Source organism: Apteryx rowi, unplaced genomic scaffold (genome assembly GCF_003343035.1).
Source record: "Apteryx rowi isolate R43461 unplaced genomic scaffold, aptRow1 scaffold_75, whole genome shotgun sequence".
NCBI classification, from domain to species: domain Eukaryota; kingdom Metazoa; phylum Chordata; class Aves; order Apterygiformes; family Apterygidae; genus Apteryx; species Apteryx rowi.
In genome coordinates, this window is record NW_020451038.1 from 2,790,982 (window position 1) to 2,807,107 (window position 16,126).

At 38.4% G+C, this 16,126-nt stretch overlaps 2 protein-coding genes across 3 annotated transcripts in view; both read left to right on the forward strand.

The window, feature by feature from the left end:
• Positions 1–108: 108 nt before the first annotated feature.
• Positions 109–11,931, forward strand: CHCHD4 (coiled-coil-helix-coiled-coil-helix domain containing 4). Of its 2 annotated transcripts, none has more exons than XM_026088038.1 (3): positions 109–290; positions 2,931–3,029; positions 10,750–11,931. In XM_026088038.1, the coding sequence occupies exons 1-3, from the start codon at positions 269–271 to the stop codon at positions 11,043–11,045; spliced, it is 417 nt and encodes a 138-aa protein (XP_025943823.1). In that variant the 5' UTR covers positions 109–268; the 3' UTR covers positions 11,046–11,931. The 2 variants fall into 2 exon arrangements, with proteins under 2 accessions (XP_025943823.1, XP_025943824.1); XM_026088039.1 differs by lacking the exon at positions 109–290 and adding an exon at positions 966–990.
• UROC1 (urocanate hydratase 1) overlaps positions 967–16,126 on the forward strand; it is a 125,703-nt gene continuing 110,543 nt past the window's right edge. Inside the window, exons 1-3 of the mRNA XM_026087996.1 lie at positions 967–990; positions 1,966–2,038; positions 2,931–3,029. The gene's annotated coding sequence lies outside the window, so the exon portion shown is untranslated. The remainder of the gene's footprint in view (positions 991–1,965; positions 2,039–2,930; positions 3,030–16,126) is intronic.

Sequence of the window (16,126 nt, forward strand, 5' to 3'; positions counted from 1 at the left end):
GCTGGCGCGCGGCAGGCCGGGATATGTAGTCAGAACCGGCCGTTCCCTTCCCGCCTCGGCGCTCGGGAGGAGGGGCGCCCGCGGCCGCCGGAGGGCAGGGAAGGCGCTTCCGGAGGCTGGAGGTCACGGCGTGGAGCCGCGCGCCGCTGCCCGTTGCGTGGTGGTAGCGGAGGAGCGGGAACGGGGGCAGCGGCGGCGGTGGGGAACGGGTCGCCGGCGGGGGCAGTCTGTGCGCGCGCCGAGGGGGAAGCCGCCGGACCGCGCCGCCATGTCGTACTGCCGGCAAGAAGGTGCGGGCCGCGCCAGGGCGTCCTCCCAATGTCACGCCGGGGGCCGGGCCGGGCGGGCTCGCTCCGAGGCGGCGGCGGCGGCGGGGGAAGGCGGCCTGTGATGGGGCTACGCGGGGCGGGAGTCGCGCAGCCGCCCGCTCGCCGCTGCTCGTGAGGGAAAGGCGCAGCCCGAAGCGGGAGGAGGCGGGAAAGGCGCCCGCGGGCCGTGTGTGGCGGCGGCCCGGCCCTGCCTTGCCCTGCCCTCCCCGACCTTCCTCCTCGCCGCGGGGCAGCGCGGCCGTGGGGCGGGCGGGGTGGCCGCTGTGGGCCCCGCGGGGCCGCGGGCGCGGGGGGAAAGGCCGCCCCGCAGCTGGCGGTTGGCACGGCCGCGCTCCTGTGGGGGACGGTAACTGCCAGCAGAGGTTAAACTGTAAAAGCTTAAATAGCCGCAGTTTGTTACCTTATTAACCCTCCCCGGCAGATGGGCAGGGTGGTGTGGGAGGCTTCATGCTTATGCACCTTTACAAGGTATTGCGTTGCACGGGTCATACTACTTACTAGGCTTGACCAATTGATGCCCTGGGGGCTTCTTTTTTTTCTCCTTTGACTAACGTAAAATGTCTCAATGTAAAATTTCAAGCTGGCAAAATCCATTCTCTCGTTCTAAATGTCATTTCGAAATGGCAAACTTTGGCACACTGAATGCTGATTATGCATAATGGTAAGGTAATCGTAACCTGTGCTGCTGCTCTTGGGTTTTTTTTTTTTTAATTATTTATTTTAACAACGTCTTGGGTCTTTGCAAGGACCCTCTGTAAGTTCTCTCATAGAATCCTACAAAATTACAACAATTTCAGTGACAGGAGTTAGAGTTTATATATTTCTAGCTCCTTTCATGTAAGAAATCACTGGACATTCCTCATTGTAAAGTCTGCTGSAGTACAATGCAGAGCTGACAAAAAGCACCGTTTTTTGTTTTAAGAGATTTAGATTTATCTTCTTTTCAAACATGTTAAAATGTGTATTGATTACAAAGCAAACTAAAGGGAGTTTTTGAACATCTGCTGATTGAGGTCACATTGACAGGCAGAAGATCCTAACTTCTAATATGTTGAGTCACTGTAGTGTCCTTTCAGAATTTGAAGAATGAGAGGAAGATCTTGGGGAACTTACTATTTTCTTTCCACTCAATGAATAATCAGTTGTGCATTCAGAAGAGTTATTTCTGGTTGTGTGTTGCATTTTTCTTTTCGTGCCTGCCTTTAGAAGATTCTTCTGTAGTCTTACAGGGTTATTAGGAAACTCTACCTTGTTTTCCAGCTAAAATTTTTTTTTTCCTACAGAACTGCTTTGTTAAAAAAAGGATGGCACAAGAGCAGGAAACACACTGTTATTTTTCTGTCCTTGATAATGTTCACAGTACCTTTCAGTATAACTTGTTCTGCACTGTTAGGGACTGTGCTCTTTAATCCAGATCACTATTAGAAAATATTACACTGGTCTTAAGGTAGACTACTGATCTTAATAAATATCCTACCAAACGCTTTACTATAATTCAGTATACTTTTCCTTTTGCTACCCCTCTTTTGTCTAACCCCTTCATCTGGGTTAGTCTATGTAAGAGAGTAGTTGTCCGAGCTTGTTTTGAAACAACTTTTTAACTTCGCTGTTCAATGAACTATTCTATGATCTGCAGCTATTACAGTCTTGCTGTGAAAATTAGAACTTCAGAGCAATAAAATTTCAGTTAGCTTCTATATTTTTGCCAGGTAAATGGATGATCTGTTCTAATATATTCTAAGACTATGTAAATGAGTGCTTTAAAATAACATTTTCCAAACTATTTTATCCTCTTTTTACCCTTTTCTGTATAACAAGAGTGAGGCTGCTACTTTCATATGTTTCTTCTGTGCATTTGGTGATTGTGGCTTCATATTTAGTTAGCATTGCTTAAGAAATCTTATTTTGGGCTGCTTGCTCCCAGCGCCTGTCACTGCACTATGTTGGCCCTGCTGTCCTAACTTCATTAGGTCAGGAGGGTTTTAAAATTCAAAATTCTGTGAAGTGTTTCTCAAATGCCACCACAACTCAAAAATGATGTGCAGTCCCACTACTACTACCTACTGCTGTGAGTCCTGATAGCTGATTCTGGTCTCCCATTGAACTGAGTACTTGTTTTATCTTGCGTCTCTTTAGTGAGAACTTGTCCCTATCTCCCTGGACATCTAGTTCTACTGCCTAACTGAAACATTTATCATAAATCACGCTGCTGAGTTATGTCTTTTTTTCTGTTCCTATTGGCTAAAGAGAATAATTTCCTACAGGCATGTGAGTATGGTACAAAGAGGACAGGGTCTGTTTCTCTCAAAACTGTAATTTTTCTTCTAGATTAATTACTACCTGATCTTTTAAACTTATGTTGATGTTTTTAATAGGTCTTATTCCCAAGTCTCTTACAATTTTTAGCAGCATTCCTGTCAATACTTGTCAAATTGTCGTTCTGTATGTGATCCTCTGAACCAATAACTGTTCTAGTTGAAGGTGATTGATAAGTTAAATAGAGTTGATTAGTTATTAACATGTGATGTTCAGCAGCTTTGTAAATGACTTGTTCTGTCTTGGCTTTCTCTGAAATTTGGCTTGTTTACTTTTAAATGGCAGGAAAAGACAGAATTATATTTGTGACCAAAGAGGACCATGAGACACCAAGCAGTGCTGAGCTGGTTGCAGATGACCCAAATGACCCTTATGAAGAACAAGGTCAGTAGCAAACAGAGAAGTGGAAGTAAGGAGTGTTACAGCACATTATATGATATTCTAGTAATCTTCAACAGCAACAACAACAAAAGCCAAACCTTGTAGGAAGCAGGAACAAAATCTTGATTCATTTTTAAAGAGTAAGATAATAGGGCTACTGGTTATTCCGTAATAAAACACCAAAAATCTTAGCAGTTTTAGCTTCTGAGTTAGGACATCACGGATAATTTGCTTTCCATACGGTGTTGGTTTTTTTTTTTTTTTCTCTCTCTAAACTTTTAATCGTCTTTCAGTGTGGTCTGCTCAAATACATCAGTTGATGGTGTATAGTTTCAGTTAGCAGCGAGAGATATTCAGAAAAAGCTTTTCTTTCCTTTCTTGCATTAATGTAGTCAGAGCTTAACCAGTGAAAATTCTGGTTATTTTTCACTGTCTTTAGATAATGAAGTGCAATTTTCAGAGAAGCTGGGTCAAGATGCACACCACTCATCTCAATTAGTTGTTCAGCTGCCTACGTGCAGAAAAATTGCCTCTGCAATCTTTGAATATCATTTTTAATATGAATTATATATATATGACTAATCTTTTACTGTACTAGTAGTAATATAATCAATAACTAGTACAAAAATCTTTTGATGTCATATGACAGACAACTTTAAATTATTCAGTTGTCAGCTGCAACTATCTTAAAAAAAAAAAGAGGAGAATTCAAATTTTCAAATTTTGAGTGAAGATTGCAGTTCTGACCCTAAGTATATCTAACCTGAAAATGAAGTAATTTAGGATATTTGAGAGATCAGAATATTTCTGAGATCAAGACTTGTAAAGTTCTGGTTGCACAGATCATATTTTGAGTTGTTTCTACTGGGTAAATTAAGCGTCTTTCTTCCTGTCGTGGTGATTAAGTAAATTTTGCCCTAGGTTAATAAATTGTCAGGAACATGTGTGAATTGGGATTAAAAAATTATTGAATTGCTTTTATGCTTTCAGGCCTGTTAGCCTCTTTTGCTTGTCCTTTAAAATATTGGTTTAAGTTAGGTAGCTTTCATTGAGGAATCTCCCTTTAAAATCATATTGTGTTGTAACTTGTGGTCAAATATAATGTAGCTATGAATAATGAGCAATTCAGGAAAACTGGGTCACTTCACTCAGCTGCCTACCTTGGCTTAGTTTCTGCTTCTCTTTGAGTGAAGTGATCTCATTGCTTTCAACTCAGCTGAGATAGAAATAAGCCCTTTACCGTTTTGGAAATTTTGTTAAAAAAGTAAAAGCTTTGCAAGTGGCTCTGTGACCCTTAGAGGGCAGTGTTTATGCACAGTTTAGCAGCTGGAGCACACAGGGGTGCTTTGTTAGCTGACATAGTATGTAGTTTAATTTGAATCATATCTTTTTATGTCACTAAAATAACTTTTTGTTTTCATACATAGATTTGTTTTAAAATGATTTTGCATTTAGCTGCCTGTTTCAGTTTTAGAGCTTCGTTAAAACAGTGTGCACAGTCAGCAGTTACATCTAAACATTTTATTCTCTGGACAGTAATGAGTCCATTCAGTTTTTTAATGACCCAAATGAAAACAATGAGGAGAGTGTGTGGAAACTTCATGTTGTTTTAGATCATTACCTGAATGAATAAACTTATTTCAAGTCTAATAACAAATTTTCCATCGTATGCTCAAATCAATATCAGACCTTCCTTTTCAAGAATTAGACATTTTTGTCAGAGATGCTCTGAATCCTAAATTCCTTCTCTGATCTGATCACAGCCTGCTAGAATGTTTTGTAAAGCATGCCTGATCAGGATGCAATACTCATTTCCTAGAAAGAACATTTAGCATAGTTTAAAATGTGTGAAATCTATGTCCAACCCAAGTCATTGTAAATACAGAAGCACTGTTGACTGACCCAAGGCAGAATCACCTTGGGAAAGAGGCTCACAAAACAGTTTGTGGATATTCTTGTGAAAACCAATAACAGAAAAAGATTGAATAAATCTTTCAGCTTTAAATCGGCTTCAGTGAAACACACAATTAGAAACAGGTTTTTTTTTTTCTTTACTGAAAAATAAACACTGGATATGTTGGTTCAACAGTAAGTTTCACTAGCTTTTCAAATATATGGCAGGGTTGGTGTGATTGAGGTTAACCTGACACCCTTTCTGAGATGAAAAGAAGAAGCTGTTTTTATTCTCTGTTCTTCCCCAAGCCATCAGTGGCTGTGTCTTATTTCAGAAAGATGTTTAGAAGCTGAAGTTTAGTATCTGTCAGGAATTCCTCTATCCCTCATATTTTCGGGCAGAATGTGTCGCTGGCTAAGAGCCAATATCCAGACTGCCTATTTGGTGGAAACAATCTGTGCTTTGGCACGTGCTGTCATCCTCTTCATGAGGATGGTGCTTCAGCTCCTAAAGGTTTCAAATAGAGACCTACTATAGGCAATGAAATCCAAGTTGCACTTGTGTCTGTTATTGTCTTGACTCGGCTGGAAGATGGATCCTACAGATGATTCTTGTAAAGCTGTTCATCCTTATGTAGAAAACAGCATCTGAGGAGAGCTGTTTTTTAAAACAGTGTTTACTCCAGTTAGTATGCTATGTGGAAGCGAAACAAAATCTGAATTTTTAAATCCTGTCTCAGACATGTTAAAAATTTATTGTTTGTAAAGTGCCCAGGTAATGGCCTCTAATGATCAGATGGTGGAGTTATGTTCTCAGTTCCTTTTCTTTGGCCTGGGGCTTTGTGTCGTCTTCTGGAAAAACTAGAGGCTGCTTGCAAAATAAAGAAAAAAAACAAAAAAACCAAAAAAAACCCTGTTTCTAGATATCACATCTGGGGAACATAGCAGCCCATGGGGATCTTATCATTCACTGAACTGTTAAGTCACCTTGTGTGGTGTGGCTAAACAAAGTAGCCTGCTGTTCAGCTAAGTAAATCCATGTATACAGGCTGTCTTTGAGTTGCATGTGGTTGTTTAAAGTTTGCCTGGCTTCCCAGTTATAATCAGTTATGGTCTTACTTTTTGTTGAACAGAATACTTTTTTAGTGATAAGAATCTGTTTAGCAACAGCATGTGGATACATATTTGTTCTAGAATTAAGCATCTATTTTTGACGCCAGATTTTCAGAGGAAAGAAAAGTGTCCATCTTATCGTTTGGGTCATCTAGCCTAATACAGAGATATACTACAAAGGCTTGGAATGTGAACATAGGATGTGATTCTCTTGGGACCTCTAAAGAGAGGTTTCTTTTTCTTCTGTCTTCCTCCTCCCCACTCTCAATTATTCTTTTTCTGGTTGTACATATGTAATGAGTATATAAGCTTGTGCCATTTATTTGGATAACAAACTAGCCCAAATTAAAGGAGCCACTTCCTCCTTGTTTAAATGCTATATTCAATGATTCCTATATGTGTATTTTATTAGATATGGAGAGGTTATTGGGAAGAATAGAAAAGGCTTTTTTTTTTCTTTTCCCCTTAGCAATCCTTAAGTCACCTGCTTCCTATACTTCAGGGTAGAAAAGAGGAAAAAGCCAGAAGCTAGTTATGTCAGGGAAACCTTACTATTAAAACATGTATCTGTATGATTCAGAGAATTTTTGTGTGTGCTTAAATAGTTATTCTTAAGCTTATTCTTAGCATGTGGTAAGTTACTGCCACGTTTTAAGGGCTCTCTGAAAAATTCTCACTTGAGCTGTCTCAGGCTACAGTGCGGCAGATCAAAACAGAAACATTTCACGTATCACACAGAGTGTAACTGCATCTAATGAGAGAGAAATTTATGGGCAAAAAAGACATATGGGAAAAACATTTTGGAATATGTTGTAGTGCAGAAGCTCTGTCTCATGTATGGTTTTTATTTAAAAGAAAATTGGAAAAGACTTTTCTGTACATAAAGTAACACGCAGGCTTTTCTAATTTAGCTTCTACTTTGAATGGAAGACTTGGTTTCCAGTGTTCAACTTCTGTGGCATAATTCACCCCAATAATTCTTTTGATCTTTTCTGCTGTACTATATACAATCATATCTAAGAGTGAATAAGTTTATTATATAAATATGCCATTATCTGTATTGTTTTCTAATACACATTAAATTTAGTTTGTTTGGGATGATACATTTATTGTAGGGCCTTTCTCATACTTAAGATAAAAATGTAGGGGTCTTTTCTTTTCATAGTTCTTATTTTTCATCAGGCGTTAACAAACATTAGTCTCTGGGTTTTGGTCAGTAGATTACTCAAGAAAACTCACACTTGGTTTCTCTAGGGAGAAAATAATATGAAAATAATGTGAGAAAATTATGTTGAGTTCTTTTCTTGATTTCTGTACTCTCAGTTGTGAGGTTTCAGTAGCCAAAATTTGAAGGTACAGAATCACTTTGAGCTAAAAGCACTGAAGGAAAAATACCATCTGATGAGGCCATGTGAAATGGGAAGTCAGACAGACCAGGGTAGTTCAAATTAGTGTTTTGTATCACAGAGCATCTCAATAAAGTTCACTGTATATGCCTTTTAACAGCTATGGCTGATGAAAACAGCTTAAGAATCCATTTACGGCAGTATTGAATTGCGGAAATTAAAAACTAGTATTTCCACTGTAAAGCTTGTTTTTGGTCTTATGTATTACAAACAAATAAATTTAAACCTGGAAGATCTCTAGTTCCCATTGAGTCTTTGCTCCAGTGGCTTAGAATGATTTCTTATTTTAGTTGACTTCTATGAAGAAGACACTAGTGAGTTTTATGCATGAAAAGTAATATTTATTATCATCACAGATGTGGTAAGAAGGCTGGCTAAAAGTGCTTATAGAACTGCTGAGCAGGCTGTTGCTGTCCTGTCCCTTTTCTGTTTCTCCAGACTTGTTCTGGTCATCTTATTTTAGAGGCAAAGTTTTGTAATGGTTTCCACAGAGGACTGGTGAAGCAAAAACCCTCTCCTTTTAAGGAAGAGCTTAATAAAATGACTGTTCATATGTACAGGACTGTTTTTATGACTTATGCAGTCCCTTTCAGTCCTGCTTCCTATGTTTCTGTCATCTTGCATTGGCAGATAAGCTTGTTATTTGAATGTTTGGCTTGTAACATGGAAGAAAGCTTTATCAGAACAAGAGTGGGACTTTATTATAGCAAGCACAAAGACAAGTGTTGACATGAAGGCAGATGTTCTGCCTTCATGCATGATATTAACAGATTCCCTGAGCTGAAAGAGATTAGGGTGTGTGAGGTCAGCAGTTAATGGCTAAACCAAACCTTGATCTGTTACGATGGGTGGGTTTTTCTTTCCCAAGTACAGACTTAAGTAGATTGTGACCCACTGGATCAGTGAAGTTCAGGCTGCATTTGAAAGAAGTTTTAATTCAGAGAATTAAAAATAATCACCCTATCTATTTCAGGCTTGTGCTTCAAGGAGAGTGATGGATGAGATCTGTTTTGATTTTAATTGTGTTCTAAGCTAGCTGATACACCTAATCGTTTAAGTACGCATTCTGCTATAATTATCAGTGAGGAAATGTTTGCCTTATTTGTTTGCTTTTTAAAAGATAGTTTCTGTGCCGATAGCATCAGAAACTGATGCCACTTAAGTGATCAAATAGGTACAAGCCAATGTTCATGTGGTATCCAAGAATGTATAGATTAAGGGGTAACTCCTACTTTGTTAAAATTTGCATGCTCACAAGGCAGTTTTGGTTTTAAAATGAACAATTTCTATTTTTATTTCAAGAGGATTATTTGACGAGTAATTTTATTGCTGTGGTGCCTTCAGGAATATTCCAAAACTCCTCTTGTGTTGTTTTTGAAGTATTAGAAAAATGAGTGTTTAAAATGACTGGTTGATGTCAATGGGGAGGAATATAGAACTTCAAAATCTAGTTTACAAAGCAAACCATATTTCTACGCTGCATGATCAACGTCTCTTCTTTCTGCTTTATGTCATTGTCAAAAAAGAATCTGGCACCAGCCATCCATTTCCTTGTCTCAGCAGTTCTGCTTTTCTTCCAGGCAGCCAGAGATGCCATGATACACTGTACTAGGTATATCTGTTCAGTACAGTGATAATCACAGATGTTTTACAAAATTAACCTGTTGGATAAAGCTTGGCCTATGAAAAATGACAATATTATAGCAGTTGACAAAGTCATGCTAAGGAGACTGTTACTTACAGTAATGTAAAAGAGACTGATCAACACCAAGAAAGGACTAACAGTGTAACTTTATACTGGACTGGGTTGACCAAGTTAGAGCAAGTGATAGACAAATTGCAAATTAGGGTGAAATTTTCCATTCATTCCTCTTAATATAACAATAAATATGGTTGGTTTGCTGTTGCTCTACCAATACATAATATTCATAGTATTGTGGCCCAATGGCCAAGGAGGTACTAGTGAGGGTGAAATGCATCTCTGGAACTTCATGATCCCATGGGACAAGGCAATAAGTAGGCTTACTGAAGTCTGTGGTAGCATTTTAGGTGACTTTAAGTTGCACCTGGCCCTAAATATAATTTCCTCTTCAGATCGGAATTAATGCAACTCTGTTCTCTGACAACAGTAGTTGCATACCTGCTTCTAAAAGGAAAGCACTTAAACTTCAATTTGATGCACATATTGTCAGCTCCTGCAGGAACTCAACCTGGAGTTGAAGTTAGGAAGCTAACTTCTTCTAGAGAGGAGAGGAGAAAACTGTCAAAGTAGGGAAGAAACTAACTTGGATCATAGCACAGTGTTTTTTTTGTAGCTGAGCATAACTGCACGTATGCTCGTGCGAAGTAGGGAAGGGGAATGAAGATATATTGATTACTTCAAGCAATATAACAGAGACTCTAGAAGCCCACATGAACTAGCCTGTTGTATTACACTTCTATGCATGACAGTTTAAAAGGTTTTCTAGAACTTACAGGGGAAATGTTCTGCTTGAACTCTGTCATGCTTATCAATTGATATCTCAAAGAACATTGCTAATTTAAATCTCTACCTTGGTCTTCCACCACTGAAGTATTTAATTTCTCTGTTCCAGAGCAGAAACTTCTAGCTATTCCAGTTTATTTAGAGACTAGAATGACATCCAACTCATTTTCATTTGTAATCTGTAACTGAGGGGTTTTTTGTTTGGTTGTTTTGGTGGTGGAACTAGGCATGCTGGCATGCTCTTACTATTCCTTTTGTTCTGTGGTGTGAGTTGATCTGTGCATGTCTTAGAAATAAGCTGATCTTTGTTTTTGTGATTCTAGTTTTCAAATTTTAAGGGGAAAGTTGTGATTTAGTATTCCAGAGTTCATTTAAAAAGAAAAGAAAAAAACATCCATCCAGTTTGATTTGAAAGAGTTCTATTCTTAATGCTGGTATTAAATTCTCATGACTTGTATGAGAACATTTTAAGGCTTGCATGCTCTTCTGACAGACCTGTCAAGTGGATTGACTTGATGCCAACTCATGGTTATTTCCACTTTGGAATTTTCTTAGAATATTCTCAGTGGTCTGTAGTCAAGGGAGAAAGACTTAATTCAGATATGGAGATGGAACTCTTCTCACTTGTGCCCAGTAATGGATCGTACAGATCAGAGATGGAAGCAGACTAGCCAGAAAATGGAAGGTGATTTGCACTCTTGAAGCTACAGAACCAGTATGGCAATACTGGTACTTCAGATTATACCTGCAATGTAGCAGCTTTCGTGGGATGAAATTAATTTTTGAAAGGAGCACTTAACTTTTCTTCTCTCTTTTGTTTGTTCAGGATTGATATTGCCCAATGGAGATATCAATTGGAATTGCCCATGCCTTGGTGGAATGGCTAGTGGTCCCTGTGGGGAACAGTTCAAGTCAGCGTTTTCTTGTTTCCACTATAGCACAGAAGAAATAAAGGGATCAGACTGTGTGGACCAATTCCGTGCCATGCAGGAATGCATGCAAAAATACCCAGATCTTTACCCTCAAGAGGATGAAGAAGAAGAGAAAGAGAAGCCAAGCAAAGATTTGGAAGCTAATCCTATGGAAGCTTCTGTAGCCAAAGAGGAGAAGGGATCTAGCTAATGAAGATGCAAGGAGGCTGTTGTCTCCACTTCTTATTTTCAGTCATGGACTTTTGCAGGGTGTCTATCTTTTGAGTCCTCAAGAAATGTTTCACCATTGTTCCTGTACACTGTATCATAATAAATAATTTATTGCAGAAGGAGAAATCTGTGCTACAGCCTTGCAAATAAATACTGCAAAAAGGAGGAGTATGTGCATGTACTGTGTAACCTGTTAGTGGACACAGCCAAAACTTTAACAGCTGTCTTTTCCCTCCAGTTCTCAGCTAGTGTTTTGTCTTGAAAAATATCTCTAAATATATAAAATATACAACTTTCAACTAAAATTTCCACTAGTGCACCAGGTCTGTCTTCATTTCAATGTGTTCTGATTAGTAGCTGTTGTGTTTTGGGTTTTTTTTTTTAAATGTATTCTGTCCTATGAATAGAAATTGAACTAAATGACTGTATTTGCTTAAGGCTTTTTTGCCAGAGTGATTCAGAATGTTGAAAATGACCTAATTTAGAATTTGTAAACTAATTTCAAATGGCATTATTTAGATTATGGTTGCATTTTACTACTGACATCAGGTAAGGACTGCCAGGAGAATGTTGGAATGTGTGGCTCCTTTGATTTCATTAACTGATTGTGATGACTTTTACATTTTAAAAAATAGTCTATTGTGCAACTTTTGATATGAATGGAAAGAACGCTGATCACTTGTTTTATTTTTGCTCTGAAAGCACTGTTTTTGAGTTTTCTTAGTTGGTGCCTGCTTCTTCAGTGTATAGACAGGCTCTTATAGAATGCTTTGAGATTAAAATGAAAATGTTACCTGGTGTAGTGATCTCAAAACAGATACTGTGACTTAAGTGCATATTAAAAAAACAAATACTTTTTACCTTCATTAAAAGCTCTTCTTTCTTTGGGGGGTTTTCATTAACACTGCTTGGATTTGAGAGACCATGACATTCTTCTGCATTGTAAGCAGGCTGTGAATTAGTTTGTGTGTTGTGAAGATCAGTTGCTTCAGCTTGTCGGTTTTTATTCCTGTCCCGTTCTCTCTCTTTCCCAGCCCYGAGCAGGGAGGCACAAAAAATGTAAACCACTGTCAGTAACTATAGTGGATTGTATCCTGAACCAGCACTATAAAGGCTTTGAGGTCCTGAAAAGCTGTTCAGATACATGAGTTACTTTAGAATTATGAATAGTTTAAAATAATTCATTATAGCTTAATACCTGTGGATAAGGGAATGCTACATTGTATTTCTTTCCTAGCAAAGTAAAGGCTGCGTGAATCTTATTACAAAACCAACTGTACCAGTGGCTTCAGTAAGTGTCCGTTGCAGCTTTCCTCCATATGTGTTGCTTAACTTACCAAAGCATAGTAAAGAAAATTTGCGGTGACAGTAATATAGCCCCGTAAATCTAGTAATGCTTGAATGCTTGCCTGTGTCTGTGGGCAKGAGTCTTGAGCACTCAGCAACATTGCTTCTGGATAACACTTTGGTGTCTTGTTGTTGACCTAAATTATTTCAGTGTTAGTGGGGGTGCTTCTGAACGTCTTGGAGGAATTTCTGTTAAAATTTAAGGGCTGTATGAGTTCTTCATATTTCAGTACAGCTGTTGGATCCTCAAGAAAATTGGAAGAGAAGAGGGAATTAAGTGGCTGACAATAACTCAGTTCTGAGGGGATGGATAGCAGGTACTCTCAGCGGGTCTTTGCATTTTACAGAAATAAAGCGTGACAGCTTCTCAGTGTGACTCTTTCATGCGCAAGAAGACAAATGCCAAGTTAACCTGAGTGGGCACAAAAGCGGCAGTGATAAATCTTGGCGCTTAGGCAATTGGACCATGAAAATGAAATCTTAGGCAATCAGATAAACACTGGGCACCAAATACAAAAAAATCACACGCACCTGAGCTTTTGGTTTTTCAAATGGAAATCCAATGCGTTATTTGTAAAAAAGCAAGAACAGTTCGTGAAGGAGTGCTCTGTTCTAAGAACTGTTTGCCTCCTATTCTTCTCTGCTGTGCTTTTCTTTCCCACGCTGCCTGATGCTTTACAGGTTTTGGGTTTATCCTCTGTAACAGTGTTTATAGCACCTGTGTACTAAATGCAAAATGCAAGAGTTCTAGTCGTATGGTAGCAAGGGACCTGAACCTCTACTTATGGCGGTAACCTACAGCTTATAATCTAACATACTTGAACATTTGTTTAGGGTAGAGTTGCTTCTGTCAGAGTTTGCTGTGACTTGGTAAGCTGTTGTGCTAGATCTTGTACAAAAATGGGATGTGCCTAAGGGACCTTACACTAGAAATAAAACTGTGAAAACCACTATTTAATGTGTTTGAGATGTTTTGAGAAAGGAAGTGATAACTCTAAAGAGATGTTTGTGGAAATTGTAATTTATGTTATTTTCTTTCCCCCTACCCATGGGGGATAATTTCTAATTTTCTTTCTAATTTTCAAATTAGAAAGTAAAATAATTGTCATCACTTCCCTGCATTTGTGTTTTGGGTGACTCCTTAAAAGTGGAAGTGACGTATATCAGACTAAAACAATCAAGCTTCATTCATTCTCTTCCCCTCTTTTCTTTTTTCTTGCTTCTACTCTTGCTTTCAGTGTCAGACTATTCTTTTTTTCTGACTGAGTTTTTAACAGTAAAACTTAAAATAGTAATAAGGACAAGGATGTGGAGTTATGTGTTTAGACACAGAATGTAGTCCCACCTATCTTCTGGTTTTAGTCTTCARAGTACATTTCCTGCCATGGAATTTGGATTTTGCTATATTAATAGAAGTAAATGCAATCAAACTTGTTTGAGATTTAAGTTCTTGACAATCATGTACTATACTTGCATGAAATATTAGGAATTAGAAGGCAGATCAACTGTAAATATATGTTTCCACTTTGCTGGCCCTACTAAAGTGAAGAGAGACTACTCAGTGTGGACTCTGGACTCTGCAGCAGAATCTGATCATGCAATTTTAGGTCAGGTTGTCTCTCTTGACCATGATGCATCCCTTAGAGGTATTACAGAATTTATGTGGAGATTTCTTTTCCATCTCTAGTAGTAGACTTTTTTTTAAGACTRGATGAAAGGAGAAAATACATCGTCTTGGGTTTCTTCTTTTGCTGTGTAAACTAATGCAGTTGTCTATGTATAGATAATGTGTTTGTTATGTTTCCCAGCATCGCTTTGTTGACGTGATTTTTCCTTTTGTGCTTGTAAGCTCCCATTTTAAACTTAAAATCATTCAGTGGTTATTTTAGTAGGTAATAAAGATGATAAAATACTCCCTGACAGTACGTGGCAAGCTTGTGAAACAGCAGATGATAAGAAGTTGCCTTTTTAGCATCTAGATACAAAACTTAGAGCAGCATATTGCTGTGTTTTTCTAATGTGTTTCTTATTTGCTTCATAAATACTGTCTTGGTTCTCTGTCTGCCGTCAGTGAGCTACTGATTCTTTGGGGGAAGTGGTAAATTCAGATGTTTTTGAGGAATTGCCTGCATGGAATTATTTTTCAATGATTTTATGCATGTTTCATCAGGTGCTTTTATATATCAGGGCAAAAGCAATCATAGGAGGGGAGAAGAAAATGTCTGAAATAATTGATCTTTAAGCTTGGGCCTCTTAGTTGATATCTATCTTATAAAATCTAAAGTGCTGAGTATCCTTACACATTTATTAAAGATTAGCTAGAAGAAAGTATTAACAAGGCGTGAAGCACTTCTAGACATAATAGAACATGTTTTTAACATAGACTACTTGGCACAAATGATTATGTGCAAATGTAATTCTAGCTGGATTTTATCCATTTAGTTTTTAGAAAAAAAAAAAAATTGGATTCATCCTACAGCTTTTTATCATCACCCCTAAAATAGTGCCTGGCACAATATTAGTGTTTAATACCTCAATTCTCCAGTTTCATACAATCTCCTCACTTATTGCACACTCTTGTAATTCTGGAGTAAATGCAGTGGTGAAACAAATCATAGTTTTTAAGGCTGGATAGGACTGTTATGTACTGTCTTGAACCYCTGCAAGATGCAGGCCATAAATTCCGATGTAATTTGTGATAACTTGCTTGTCAGGATGGGGTTGTTCTGGCAACTACTTAAAAACTTGAATCAATAGACAGTGTACCTCATCTTCTGACAAGGGTAAAGGTAGCCTATAAAAGTTGTCTGTTACAGGCTAATGTATGTTTAAAAAAACCCTATAATATAGTAGTTAACTATAATATATAGTTAACTAATGCAAAGTGGTAACATTTACATAAACTGCATTTTCAGAATGTGTTTAAAAGTTATTTACTCACTGTTTAGTTTTTTTTTCTGCTTTTCCCTGCAATATAGCCTACTTGCATGTCAAAGACCTAACTTTAATTGTGTTTAGTAACTTTCCTAGAGATAAGACCTTGTCTCAGGTGTGAAAATGACCTTTGTTTGCTTTTTCCTTCCCTGTGACAAGGTGTCTAGAGGGAAAGGCATATCTTGCAGGTTATTCTGGGGATCTGGCAGAGCTAAGTTGGAAACAAGATCTATATCCTATGCAGTTCTTATTGAGAATGTCCTTGTTAAACCCTACAGCAATATAACCTGTTCATCTAAGGCACTTCATCGGATCATACATCAGTGAATCTCTTAGTGAGGAAAGTTATTTAAATAAGTAGGACCTATTTTCTTATTCCTAAGGGGGGGGGGGGAAGATACTCTATGCTTCTTAGACTCTTATTTTACTTTTTATTGAAGTTCTAGCAGTGCTGGTGTAGGACAATGCAGAGAAGCTACCAGTGTAGAGAAGCTGCCAGCAGCTTGTCATTTATTCTAGATCAGGTCTATTCGTTGGACATGGCTTTATTTAGTAGATCAGCACCAGCCTGTCTGCAGTCATTTCTCCAACTGCTTGTAGCCCCTCTGGAGCTGAAGTTTTGCTAGTAATACTGAGAAAAATTAAGAGAAAACCCACCCAATGGAGGAAGAATGGAGAGAACATAATATATGGAAGACCAATGTTACGCTCTCCTGCTAACACTAGAAGATACCTAGCATGTTCCAGGCATCAGTGTTACACTACTGAAAAAGTCGAACG

Excerpts from the sequence above, each read along its gene's own strand:
- CHCHD4 (XM_026088038.1), top strand. The coding sequence starts at position 269 with ATGTCGTACTGCCGGCAAGAAG. Across the intron at positions 291-2,930 it reads GTCGTACTGCCGGCAAGAAG|GAAAAGACAGAATTATATTT; the intron begins GTGCGGGCCGCG and ends TTTAAATGGCAG. Across the intron at positions 3,030-10,749 it reads TGACCCTTATGAAGAACAAG|GATTGATATTGCCCAATGGA; the intron begins GTCAGTAGCAAA and ends TTGTTTGTTCAG.